We start from the raw sequence: 13,734 nt of genomic DNA on the forward strand, positions 1-13,734 counted from the left end.
TAAAAAATGAATAATAATTTCTGAATGATACCAAATCTTTGAAGAGTTTGTAAGCAGGAGAATCGCATCATGCGATTTACTTCTAAGAAAAAATCATGGGCGCCCTGTGCTGGAACGGAGTTGGGGGCTGGAGAAATGGAGGCAGAGCATTAGGAGGCCACGGTAGAGGCCGAGGCGGGACCTGGTGGAGGCTGGACCAGGGCAGCGGAGGGGGACACGGAGAGAGTGCGGACATCGGCGACCTGGGAGGTGAACGCACAGACTTGGTGATGGATGGAGAGTGAGGATGAGACGGGGAGGTGCCCAATTCTGACTCTGAGGCTCCCTCCCAAGCGCCCAGGAGAGTGGAGGTGTGCTACTGAGTTGAGGACACTGGGTGGATGGTGGTGAGTGTGGGCAGGAGAAGGGGTGAGGAGTTCAGCTTGAAGGATCTCCGTCCACACCGAGGAGTTTGCTCAGAGGGGTGATGAAAGAGGTACCGGTCATATGCCCAGACCCCGACTTCTCCGCCTCCTCCTCCTCCCCCACCCCAAGGTGTCACAAAAGTCAACAGAAAGGCACAACCCAGAAAGGCCACAGCCACCAGCCACGGCCAAGAAGACCTTTCAGAAAAGTTTTTAAACGCAGTGAGTTGCCAGCCAGATTTCAAGGGGTTAAGGAAGGGAGATGTAGAAAAACACAGCAGAACTTGCTTGGCACGAATTCAGGAAATTTGGCAGGAAAAGGCAGTTGAGAAATGGGATGGTAACTGGAAGAGGCAGAAGGGTCAAGGGAAGCTTTTTCACTTTGGGAATACCTGCTTCTATTTAAAGATGTTATGAAAAGACTCTATGAAAGGAAAAGAAAGAAAAAAAAATGAGCATATCAGAGAGGGACAAGCGCATAAAGCAGGAGGCTCCCTTGGGAGCTAGGTAGTGTCTGACCTCAGAGAAGAGGGACACCTGATTTCTAAGCCTGGAAAGATGAGAGCATGGGGCCTGGGGGAGAGGCGCTGTTGAGTGATGTGCTTCGGGGGTGCGGCCTCCATCGTTCCCGTCAAGCATGAACTGAAAGTGAATTAAAGCAGCACGTCTCAAAATGTGATGCACATACACGTCACCTAAGGATCTTTCAAAAATGCAAATTCTGATTTAGTATCTCTGGGGTGAGGCCTGAGAATCCGCACGTCCAGGTGGTGCCTTTGCTACTTGTCTTTGCCGTGTGTGTGTGTGTGTGTGTGTGTGTGTGCACGCGCACGTGCGCCCAGATGTGTCTCACTCTTCGCAACCCTTATGGACTATAGCCCATCAGGCTCCGCTGTCCATGGGATTTCCCAGGCAAGAATACTGCAGTGGGTTGCCATTTCCTCCTCCAGAGAGCCCTTCCCTGGAACGATCAAGCCCTCATCTCCTGCTTTGCAGGCTGAGCCATCAGGGAAGACGCTTGGCCTCTGTGTACAATATCCAGCTACTAAGAGTCTTAGGATGGGGGAACAGAGAACCACATGGAATAGAGGAAATTATCAAAAACCTAACGGAAGGAAACGTCCTTGAGCTGAAGGAAGGTCTCCAAAGGAAAGGACTCACAAAACAGGATGGATGAAACAAGACAGTCCAGAGGGAAACAGGACGTGCTGGAGAACTTTCAGAATGAGGACCGCAGAAATGCTCTGCAGAGATAGCCAACAGGTTGTCTGCAAAGCTAGGAGGCTAAAGCTAGCATCATACGTTTCATCCGAAATGCAGGGGCTCCGATACAGACAACGTTCTAAGGGAAGATTATTCTGAACTTGCATCTTAATACACCCAGCCCAACTATCACTCCAAGAGGCTGCTCAGATCAAAAGCATGACTTACTCAACAAGAACCTATGAATCTGGTTTCTCAGCACTTTTTCTCATTTCATCTTTCCGTGACTCTACTGGCAAAATGGCAGCCTGAAACTCAGTAAAAGCAAGGCAGTGAAAGAAGTTCAGATATACTGATCTGATTTTCTTTTTGAAAGAACTGTGAATTTTTGTCTGTGCGTCAGCTTTCTCCGGTCGTGATGAGCTGGCTCTGCTCCTCACTGGGGTGCGTGGGCTTCTCATCACAGCGGCGTCTCTGGCTTCAGGGCACAGGCTCTTGAGCACAGGTTCAGTAGCTGTGGCGTGGTGCACGGGCTTCATTGCTCCTTGGCATGGGGGGATCTCCCTGGACCAGGGATTGACCCCAGGTCCCCTGCACTGGAAGGTGGATTACTAACCACTGGACGACCAGGGAAGTCTTACTTATCTCATTTCCTGAATTTACCTAGAAAAAGTCAAGAACTGAATGAGAGAGAGTGAAAAATGAGGGGCAGTCATTTAGGAATGAGGGACTAGGTTGTGTCATCAAGAGAGGCAAGGAGAGGGGGATGGCAGAAACTTGAACCAAGGAGGGCTATCCAATCCTCTGGCGATGGATGTTTGGGTTGCTTCCATGTCTTGGCTAAGGTAAACAGGGCTGCAATGAATACTGGGGGTGGGGGGGGGTGCGTGTATCTTTTCGAATTAGAGTTTTCTCCAGATACATGCCCAGGAGTGGGACTGCAGGAAATCATGTAGGAACTCGTAGTTTTTTAAGGAACATCCATAAGGTTTTCCGTGGTGGCTGTATCGCTGTATCAGTTTACATTCTCACAACAGCATAGGAAGGTTCCTTTTCCTCCACACCCTCTCCAGCATTTATTAATGTTATTTATAGACTTTTTCTGATGACGGTCATTCTGACCAGGCTGAGGCGATCCCTCGTTGGAGTTTCGATTTGCATTTCACTAACAATGAGTGATGCTGTTGCCTGGCCCACGCTTTATATTGTATCAATTCCTACCAGGTGCCATTTTTAGCCAGATAGAAGACAGGTGTGTGGGGAGACTAGCGGCGTACCACATCCCCGAACTGCTGCCCTCAGATAGCTTCAGACAAGGTCAGGGAAGCAGGCTGAAAGCCAGGCCTGCAAGAAGATGGTAAGAGCAGAGACGGACACTCTCAGAACCCCCAAATCTAGGACACACATGGAACGATGCGTCGTTTTCTTTTCGAGTGAGCGTTGGCACATTTTTTCTGTAAAGGGCCAGTTAGCCAATATAGCAGCTTCCCAGGTGGCACAGTGGTAAACACTCAGCCTGCAATCCAGGCAACATGGGTTCGATCCCTGGGCTGGGAAGATCTCCTGGAGGAGGAAATGGCAACCCACTCCAGTATTCTTGCCTGAAGAATCCCATGGACAGAGGAGCCTGGCAGGCTACAGTCCATGAGGTCGCAGAGAGCTGGACATGACTGAGCTACTGAGTACGCATGCACGCAACTAATATTGAAATTTCCAAGCCATAAGGTCTCTCTCCCAACTACTCAATTCTGCTGTTAAATAGTAACTGCAAGGAACCACAGACAATAGGGAAGTGAATGGGCGTGATTGCGCCAATAAAACTTTATTTACAAAAATTGCTGGCAGGTGGGATCTGGCCTGAAGGCTGTAGTTTACCAGCCTGCCCTGGAGCAAAGTCTAGTTCTATTATCTGAGGAAGTAACTGCAGGATTGTTCCAAAACTCTAAGCCATCTGTGGAATGATTTTCATATGGATTGCATAGTAATGAGAAGCAACCTCATGCCTAAACTCCACGGAGCTTTCCAACATGACTAGTTCTGTAAAACCTTATTTCTTAGAAATTAAATGAATGAACGTAATCGTATGGGCTTTCCTGGTGGTTGTCAGTAAAGAATCCGCCTGCAATGCAGGAGACCTGGGTTCCATCCCTAGGTGGGGAAGATCCCTTGGAGAAGGGAATAGCAACCCACTCCTGTATTCTTGCCTGGAAAATCCCATGGACAGGGGAGCCTGTCGAGCTATAGTCCATGGGGTCACAAAGAGTCAGAAATGGCTTAGCTACTAAACCACCACCACCACGTGTGATTGTGTAAATTACAGGCATTAGGCTGAGATTGGGTTAATTTTCAGGCAGTAGTAATGTTTGCTGTAAATACAAATATGGGAAAATACACACTTGAGGTGTAAATAGCCCAATTTGCAAGGTCAGTGGAAGGAAAGACACAGTAATGAAATTGAAGGGCTGTTCACACTTCATATACATTTTCCCATGGTTTTGATTTCCCTGAATATATATTATCACTGGGTCTGAATGTGGTTCTTTGACATACTCAGAGCAAAACTGGTGAAAATCTCTGCCTTTAAGATGCTTATATTCCAGTGGGGAAAGATGGGCAATAAAGATACTGACAAGTATTTAAAATCTAAGGTATACCAGATGGTCTTTGTTATTGTTTCACTAAGCCATGTTAGACTCTTTTGCAACCCCAGGGACTGTAGCCCTCCAGGCTTCTCTGTCCTTGGGATTTCCCAGGCAAGAATACTGGAATGGGTTGCCATTTCCTTCTCCAAGAGATCTTCCTGACCCCAGTGATTGAACCTGAGTCTCCTGATTGGCAGGCAGATTCTTTACCACTAAGACACCTGGGAAGCCCACATCAAATGGTCACATGGTGATAAAAGGGCTAAAAGAAAGAAAGTCGGAGGAAGCATGGGGTGTGTGTGTGTGCGTGCGTGCGTGTGTATGCACACATGTGTGTATATGTGCACTTGTGTGCAGGGCACATGTGCTGGTCATGTCGCCCTGCCAGCAACTATGCTGACCAGTGAATGTCTCCCCCTTACCAGTAGTGACTGTTTTTGAGCATCACCCTTCAGGTGGGTTCCTTTTTCAAAGTAGTTGACTGGCTGGGTACCATTTAAACAGAGACACAGTGAAGGTGGAGGGGTGAGCCCTGCAGACATTTGGAGGAAGGGCGTTTCAGGCTCAGGGATGGGCAGGCCCCAGCCTTAAGGCAGCCCTGCCGTGTGTAGCGTGGCTTCGAAACAGTCAAGAGAGGAGTGTTCCTGACACCGCCGGTGCCCAATCAAAGGCACTCGCCCTTTAAGTTGGGATAGCTTGCCTTTGATGGCTCTGAAAGGCAGAGTCACAGCTTCCTCTCGTACTAAGCAGATGAAATAAACCCTGCTCAAGTTCGAGTTCATTGCTCTGCGATTTTGAATGGCCTTAAACGATTCTAAATCCTTGTCTAATTTAAAGATCAATGTCCCGGCCACCCAGAGGCGGGCTTCTCTGTGGTGCTCTACACTGTATTGTAGACACGTTAAGAACATTCTTGAGTAAAATATATGCTGATTTTGTTCCTGAAACGACCACAAAGGGCACACTTGACCCCAACCCACTTCCTCCTTCCTGGGCCTGCCAGCAGTATGTGTTTATAGCGCCCTCTCCTGTCCAGTGTGAGCACTGCTTCTCCACCAGACGTGACTGCACCTCCCCAACATGCTGAGCTGGGGGCTCAGAGTGACTGGAAATGGCCTAGATAGAGCAGATGCCTGGGTTTCCTCATGCGTTCACTTCCTTCCCCAGCCTAGCCTACATTTAGCAGTTTTATTGTTTAAAAATGCTGTCTCCTGTGGTCTGTTAACCTCCATCTCTCTGGCTTGCATCTGGCTCCGGACCAGCAGGCCATGTGCATTTCATTCCTGCACTGGTGTTGGTGGGTTTCTCCTCCATCTCTCTGTCTCTTTCCCTCCTCTTGAAGGGTGTGGAAGATGAAACCCCAGACCATTCAGGTATATTTGCAGCCAGTCAGATCCTGGGTTTCGGAGACAGGTAGCTACCCCCATGGTGCTTCTGGCCTTAGCACAGGAAAGCCAGAGAAGCAGGCTGCCCCCAGCCCAGCCATGAACATATGCTGTTTTCTTACGCCCTTTCTCCTAAGGGAGTGACAGTAAGTTACAAAGCGTAATTGAGGATGGGGTGGATCTTGGGTTAGGGGACTGTAGCAGAGTAAACTGTATTCTCCCCCAATTTTCAACCTTCACAAATGTGACCATATTTGGAAATGGGGTCTCTTGAGACATGAATAATTGGGTTTAGATGGGCACACATGGATGGGACACCAAAGGTGGGATTGGCGTCCTTATAAAAAGAGGAAGTGGGGTACTTCCCTGAGGGCCCAGTGGTTAAGAATCTGTCTTCCAGTGCAGAGGATTCAGGTTTGGTCCCAGGCTGGGGAACCAGGATCCCAGAGCAGTGTCTCAGAGCAGCTAAGCCCGTGCGCTGCAACCACTGAGCCAGCAGGACTCAACTAAGGTCCAACAGAGCCAAAAATAAACTAACAAATACTTTTTTAAAAGAAAGAGGAAGTGAGCCCAGAGCTCTTTCCCTCCCTCCAGCCTCCCCGTCCCGTCCCCACTCTCTCTCCCACATGAAGACACAGCAAGAAAGTGGGGGTCTACAAGCCACGGGGAGAGCCTTCCCCAAGAGTTGACTACACCAGCCCCTTGACCTTGGACTTCCCAGCCAGCAGCCTGTGGCGTTTGGTCAGGGAAGCCCCAGCTGCCTGAGACAGGACCCCAGAGCATCCCTCTTTTCCAATGGAGACTAATAAACCTCTCGATCAACTTGACTCCATCCCTTTCTCCGTCCTCAAAAGAGAACAAACAAACAAACAAAAAAAGAATGCCATTAATTATTTACCAGGAGCCGTGTTTCAAGGCAATTAGTTGTCTGAGTTCCCTTCAGGTAGATCAGAGATGGCTCTGCTGAGGGTCCCTGCTCTGGGGGACCTTTCCCAGGGGTGCCCATGGCAACCCCAAGAACAGCAGGGAATGAGATGCTGTGGAGGAGGGGAAGGGGGGGAAGGAGTGGGGAGGAAGGGGGAAGGGGGAGAGGGAAGGATGGGTCTGGGAAGTATTTCTGCCCTGAAACCTGTAGTTTAAGGACCACTTCAGGGACTTCCCTAATGGTCCAGTGGTTGAGAATCTCCACTGCAGCCACAGGGGGCGAGGGTTCGATCCCAGGTTAGGGAAGTAAGATCCCACATGCTGCAAGGTGCTGCCAAAAATAAATATAAGCCATTTCAACCCTAACTCTTCTGGTCTCCCTTTCTTCTTTCTTCTAGATGGCCTGTGTTCTAAGTTGCTCAGTCGTGTCTGACTCTTTGTAGCCCGCCAGGCTCCTCTGTCCATGGGATTCTCCAGGTAAGAACACTGGAGTGAGTTGCCGTGCCCTCCTCCAGGGGATCTTCCCGACCCAGGGACTGAACCCGCGTCTCTTACATCCTGCGTTGGCAGGCGAGCTCTTTACCACTCGCGCCCCCTGGGAAGCCCTCCTTCTAGATGGAGTCCGGTCTAGTCCTTTTCCCCTCCTCTTGAGGCTCACTCTTCTACGTCTCATCCGGCAAACTAGCCCCTGGAGAGGGCTTCCGGCTGCGGGCGGCCCCTGGAGCACCTTGGGAAGCAGGGATGAGGGAGTAAGGACAGGGAGGGCACATGTGTCTGCCTCTGCAGGATCACTGCCTCCCGCCTGGTCCCTGCGGGTGGAGGATTCGCCTGGCCCTGCAAAAGAACACTCTGTTCTCGTTGTTATTACATTTGCGATAATAAAAAAATCGGGGGAAAAAAAAAACTATAATAATCTTACTGAAGAGCTGACCCAGCCTACCCTTTGGTTTCTGTGTGTAGGATGGGGCAGAAGACGGGCTGGAGGCTGAAGGGTGGTGGGGAGGATCTTAGCCTTCTGGGAGATTGAACAGCTCCATCTGACCATCCTGGGCTTGGTCTCCCCACTCTTGGCTGGCACACGGTGTAATTCACCTCCCACACCGAAGGCTCCTTGGCCAAGTTCTGCAGGAATGCTCTTGCATGGGCTGGGATGTGTGGGATGGAAGGCTAAGAAAGCGTGGTCCTGTTTGGGGCCCTCACACAGGTTTTTCTACAAGGATGACGTTTTAAACGCACAGCATCCCCCTGGAATGGGAGGGGGCGGGGGCAGCGGGGTGACCCCGGCCTTTCCTTCTCATTTGAAATGAATTGTGCTTATCTCAGTGGCTGTGCCCACCCGCCACCTTGAATTTACAGACTGGAATGGATAGGGAGAGCGTCGCCAAGAAGGAGCCTTCTGCGGGCCTGCCTGCTCTGGGGATGTAGGGAGGTGGGATATAAATGAGGGGAAAGCCCCAGATCCTGTGCCGCCAAGCTTTCCGGGAGAGCTGTACCCACAGACTCAAATTAAAAGGGGCCAGGAGGCAGAGGAGAGCCTGGGACAGCCACGCGGCTCCTCCTGATAGGGTCCCCACTGTAACTGCACCGCTTGCAACCTCTAATTACACCGCTACTGGCAAGAATGAGGTCATGGTGTCTGCAAGTGACTTTCTCCGTAACTAGCCCCTCTCACTGTGGCAGGCTCCCTGCTCTGCCTCCTCCTGGGCCAGGGAAACTCTCAGAAGTAAAGTCAGTTCCCTTCCTGTCTGTGTGCCTTCAGGCCGAGGCGGGAGACAGTCTCAGATGGACGGACACAAAGATTTGCTTGAAGGGTACCGTCCTCTTCGCTTTCTAACAAGCAGGCACGCCTAGAGGCTTCCAACACAGAAGGACGCCTCCTCCACCACCAGCCACCATGGGTTGGTGCTCAGCCCTGGCCTGTGGGGATTAAAGTCCCAGAAGAAGGTGCATGGGGCTACACACAATTGTGCAACCATGTCTCTTTTGACAAAGAAATAAATGCTGTTCAGAGCTCCTAGGAGCATCTGGTTCAGACTCCTGGCAGCCGAAGTCTGGGACTGGACACGAGGAAGGTGGCCGTTTGGGTGGATGGGAGCGCCCACTCTCAGAGAATGGAGATCAGCCTTTCTGCAGGTCCTTTGCTGGCTGAGAAGCAGAGGTTTCTGCAAATCTGGCTCTCAGGCCCCCTCTGTGAGCAGAGAGGGTAACAGCATCCTGTGGACAGCTGTTCTCCGAGGTCTGGGAAGGGCCTGAGCCCCAGGACGGGGCGGTGAGCACAGGCAGGCGTGTGCGAGGCCCCAGCTGGTCATCCCCAAGCAGCCAGCAATGATGCGGCCAGTAAGACCAAGGCGGGCTGGCCACACCTAGGCCACCTGCCCCTCGAAGCTTCCCCCCCGCTTTACTCGTCAGCCAGTCAGAAGGACTTCAGCCTGGGATGAAGCACAGGTTTCCATGGGGGGCAGAAAGTCATGAAATATTGTTTGATTAGGCAATGGAAGCACATAGGTAAAGCAGGCTGGCTTCTCAGCCGCTTTCAGAGGCGGCCCAGGATTCTTTTTCCGAGGCAGGTGAGACGGAAATATAAAAGTGATAAAACCTTGGCAGGGCTGTGTCTGCTCCACAGCAATCAGAAAGGATGCCCTCTGGGGTGGAAAGGGCCGCCAGGGAGAGGACAAAAGCACGGTGCCCGCAGGTGGAATCTCCGCGGCTCTTTGCTCTCAGCAGAAACACCAAGGGGACAGGGAGACGCCACGCGGCTCCGCCGGTGCAGCACCAGCGACACGACAGGGAAATGTTTCCCTTTCTTTTAAAATCAGGAGAAATCGATGAACTTTCAGGTTGAAGAAAATGGTTTCAATATGTAATATTAATATATTCGTCTCTGTGCCAACACAGTCATAAATATTATTTTCAACATACACAGATGGGTGTTTTCATGCAGGAAGGGGTCCCTGGAAGCAAGGCTGTCGAGTACCCAGGACTGTGTAACTGAGTCCTGGAATCCGGTGCTGGGCGTCTGCCTCGGGAATGCTGGGCTCAGTTCCCGAGTTCAGCTGACTTCTCTGGTCCATCAGGAAGGAACCCTCCGAGCTTCCTTTTCATAGCTTCTTCTCCAATTTACCGTTCTACTCTTTGCAAGAAAGCTCAGAAGGAAAAAAAAAAAATTTTTTTTTTTTTTTAAGAAGAAACAAAGGATTCATATGCCTTGGCACCAACTTCACTTTCTGGGCCATCTGTTAAGTCCCCTGCCTCTTTCGTCTTGCTCTCCAGCCTGGGCGGTTCCAGACTTTTGAAAGCCTGACCTGGGAAGGGGAAACTGAAATTGACCAGTTGACTGAACCCCCGTTCCCGGCTTTCCGTCCACCCCTGTTACTCAACGTCCGGGAAGGGTGTTGGGGTTCCCAGCTGGGGAGAGAGGTCGAATGAGGCCTCTGAGATGGGGGTACCGGTTCGAGGCTGGAAGGGCAGGCTGGGCAAGAGACCCCAGGGGCTCTGAGCGCATCCCGCCCGGCTAAGGTTCCAGGTTTCCACTGCTGCCCTCCGGCGGGTCCCGGAGACGCTGGGCGCCCGCAGCCGCGCAAACCGCTCGCGTTTCCGCGGGGCTCGCTCCCGGGCCTGGCTCGGGGCCGCCGCCGCCGCCGCCGCCGCTCCCCCTCCCCGCGCGCAGGCTGCTCTCCAGTCGCGGCCACGGGGTAGCGCTCGGCCCCCCTCGCCGCGTCTCCGCCTCCGCCTCCGCCGCGCTCGTCCCCGGCTCGCGCTGCCCCCGCAGTTCCCGCTCGGCGCAGGCAGGAGCGGCTCTCCGGGAAGCCGAGGGCGGCGGGTTCGGCCAGCGAGCGGCTGAGGCGGGCGGCGGCGGCGGCGCGGCCGAGGCGCTGAGGCGGGCGCGGCGGCGGCCGCTGCTTCTCCGGCCCGGGCGGTCGGCGCGCGCCGGGCGTCCGAGGAGGCGCCGCGCCCCCGGAGCCGGGGCCGCCCGCCGGGCTCTCCGCGGGTCTCGCCGAGAGCTCCGGCCGCGGAGCGGCGGAGGGCAGAGCCGCGGAGCTCCGGCCTCTGGCCGGCAGGAGCCTCCGCCCCCGGGCGCCGGCCACCAGCCGGGATCGCCGAGCCCACCAGCCGTCCCCGCCGCCCCGCAGCCGGCGCGGACATGGGCGCGCGGGGCGGCGCGCCGGGCCGCTGGACCCGCAAAGTTTGCTAGCCCACTGGGCGCGGAGCCGAGGGCGCGCCCGGGCCGGGCGGCCCCGGGAGGGACCGAGAGTCCCCGGACTGGACGCCGGGGCGGTGGAGCCAAGAGGGGTGGCTCGGCCCCGCCAGATGCCGGCTGCAAAGTTAGAGAGAAGAAAACTTCAGCCCTAGGGAGGTTCGGACCGCTACGCTCACCGCGCCCCCCGAACCCCGCGCCCCTGAAAGAAGCCCCGCAGCCGCGTCCACCGCCGCGCTCGCTTCCCGCCCGGCCCCGGGGGCCCGGCGCCCGGATCGGCGGTGACTGCGTCCGCGCCGAGCACCCAACCAGGGGGCGGGGAGGGGGCGGGGGGCGGGCAACGTGGCCACCGGAGGAAGTTTCCCGAAGTTGTCGGTTTATTCCGGAGACCAGCCCGCGACCCGGCCGGATCGCCGAGGCGGCCCTGCGCGGGAGAAGTCGGAGTTGGGGCGCTCAGGGGGTAGGCGCCCCGAGACCGAGAGCGGCCTCTCCTCCGTCTCCTTGCTCGCCCCTCGCCTTCCCGGCGCGCCACCGGGGATCGGACTTGGACTGAAGAAGAGGAGGAACGGTCGGGGTCGCCAGCAACGCCCCTCCCGGGTGGGTACCGCTCCGGGTTGGAGCCGCGGGGGACCGAACCCCACCAGGATTATAAAACAGTACGGAAGAGACCCTCCGGAAACAAGGCTGGTCACCATGTGGGGACTGCTGATCTGGACGCTGGTGGCCCTTTACCGGATCCGCGCGACCGGAGCCCAAGGTATGGGGGGTCACCCCCACGTGGGGTGGGGAAGAGGGGGCGGGGGGCGGGAGCCCGCTGGCCTCACGACGGCCTCCGGGACCCGGGTCTTGGCCGGGGCAGAGCCCTCTCCCGGGAGTTTCAGGATCCGTTCACCGAGTTTGGGAGCTCTTTTTCGGGGCATGGGGCGGTCTTGTTGAGACTTGTGGCTTCCGAATGAGAGAAGGTAGGGGTCCGTGTAAGGAGGCGTCGCCCGTGGAGGCTGAGGAGAGCCTTAGAGGAGTGGGTGGGGGTCGCTACCACCCACCCCGCCCGCTGCGAGCGCCCTCGGGCTGGCGTGGGAGGGGCGGCCCTTCCTTGGGGGGGCTCAAAGCCCGGCGGCACCCAGCGGCTCAGGCGGCTCCTGGGCCCCGGCTCGGAGTCCTCGGGGACGGGCAAGGCCCCGCCGGGCACGCGCTGGCCACCCCAGGGCAAGAGAGGGAGGCTGCAGGGCGGTTGGAAAGAGCCGGAGCAGAGTGCGGGGTGCCGGCTTGGACGCCGCGGGAGGGCAGTTGCGGGGCCTGCACGTCCCGGAGCCCGCGCCCGGCTGCCTGGCCGGCCGCCGGGGCCGGGGGTGCTTCGGGGTGCGCGCCGGAGCCGAGGTCGCGAGCTCAGCCCGCGACCCACTGGGGGGGCGGTGCCCTGGGCGGTCTGAGGCCGTCTCCCCTCCCGCTCTCTCCAGACACACACTCAGCATCCTGCCTCTGCCGCCCAGTTGTGTCTGCAGCCGCCGCTCTGACCTGTAGCTGCGGGGAGCGGGCTCCGGGTGGAGAGGGGCGGGCGGCTTTGGGGGTGGGGTTGTCAGGGCTGAGGAGGAGGCGTGATCCGCTCTGCCCCGCTCCGGAGGGCGGGTACCCAGACAACCCCGAGCCCTCCCGCAGGTCCCCGCGGGGGAGGGCGCCTGCGCCAGTGCCTCTTGCCTTTGGTGTTGGCGGATCCAGACCGCGGTGCCCGCGGTGTCCGAGCGGCGCCTGCTGGGGGCGGAGAGAGACGAAGCCTGGGCTGAGCTCAGGACTCCCTTCCCGGGCTTGGCCTTGCCTCGTCCAGGCTCGGGAGGGGATCTGGACCCGCCGCTGGGGGTACTGGGCGGGGAGGTGGCGGGGGATAGGGGGCTCCGGTCTGCGAAGGCTCCAGCCTCCAAAGGGCCTCACCCCATCTCTGGGGTCCCAGAACGGCAGGGAAGAAGGGACCCCCATACCCCCAGCGTCAGGCGCTCCAGAGAGCTGAGATCAAAGAGATTTAAAATAATCAGCCCTCACTCACAGGGTTGAGGGGAGGATTTTACAGCGTAATTTATGTTAAAGCACTTAGAAATTTTGTAACGGGGCCCTGCAAATGTAAGGTAATAAAAATTATTATTATTTTTACGATCATCGTAAAATCTTCCAGCAGGCAGGGACTTCAGAGGTCATCTTGTTCTATTAGCCATTTAACAGATGGCAAGACTGAGGTCTGGGACCTTAGGTGACTCGCCCCAAGCTACTGGGGGCAGGAGTCAGAACCCAGACCAGGTGAGTTCTAAGCCCCTCTCCCCCTTCAGTGAGGGTCATCTGCAGCTGAGGTGGATCCTAGGACAGGGTCCTTCTTCTGAGGGCCCGGGAGAGGATGGTGAGGCTGACAACAGGAACAGGTCAGTGTGCCCTAGGACACGTCCCAGCTCTGTTCTGAGATGCCGGTGGGGTTACTAGCTGAAAGCCAGCACACAGGGAGGACTCTGTCTGGATGTTCCAACTTAATTACTGCACAGACTCCAGTAACCCCATGGTGTCCCTGGGCAGCCGGCTCGCTAGTTCTTGTCCCACCCAGGACCCGGCTTGTCAGGAGTCCCCAGGGCCCCTGAAGCCTCTCCTTGCATGTCACTGAGTCGTTTCCACGTCCCACCTCCACACGTGGCCCAGCCCCACCTAAGGCCAAGCGCCCTCGCATCCGCCCTGCTGAAGGCCAGGCCGCCTTGTGTCCCGTGCTTCCGATGGGAGGGGCTCGCCCATCAGAAGCAGTTAAGGTCTCCGATTCACTCCCTCTCCCACTTCTCTTGTCGGCTGCCCGCCTGAGTGTGGCTGCCCAGGCCCCCGCCGCGCCATCCGTGCTCTCTGGCCCCCAGAGAGTGTTTCCAGCCTCCGTCGGGTCCCCTGCTTCCATTGTCGCCTGGTGGCAGGCCGTGCAGGGCATTGTGGGGAAGTCTGGTCTTGGCCCAGGTCTGGGGGCT

At 56.1% G+C, this 13,734-nt stretch overlaps 2 protein-coding genes across 2 annotated transcripts in view; both read left to right on the forward strand.

Moving 5' to 3' along the window:
* LOC128065482 (translation initiation factor IF-2-like) overlaps nucleotides 1–11,306 on the forward strand; it is a 53,750-nt gene extending 42,444 nt beyond the window's left edge. Inside the window, exon 3 of the mRNA XM_052658656.1 lies at nucleotides 10,082–11,306. Coding sequence (XP_052514616.1) covers nucleotides 10,082–11,306 — 1,225 coding nt within the window. The remainder of the gene's footprint in view (nucleotides 1–10,081) is intronic.
* Nucleotides 11,307–11,446: 140 nt separating this feature from the next.
* The window catches only part of SDK2 (sidekick cell adhesion molecule 2), a 268,352-nt gene continuing 266,064 nt past the window's right edge, over nucleotides 11,447–13,734 (forward strand). The window contains exon 1 of the mRNA XM_052657936.1: nucleotides 11,447–11,510. Coding sequence (XP_052513896.1) covers nucleotides 11,447–11,510 — 64 coding nt within the window. The remainder of the gene's footprint in view (nucleotides 11,511–13,734) is intronic.

Source organism: Budorcas taxicolor, chromosome 19 (genome assembly GCF_023091745.1).
Source record: "Budorcas taxicolor isolate Tak-1 chromosome 19, Takin1.1, whole genome shotgun sequence".
NCBI classification, from domain to species: Eukaryota; Metazoa; Chordata; class Mammalia; order Artiodactyla; family Bovidae; genus Budorcas; species Budorcas taxicolor.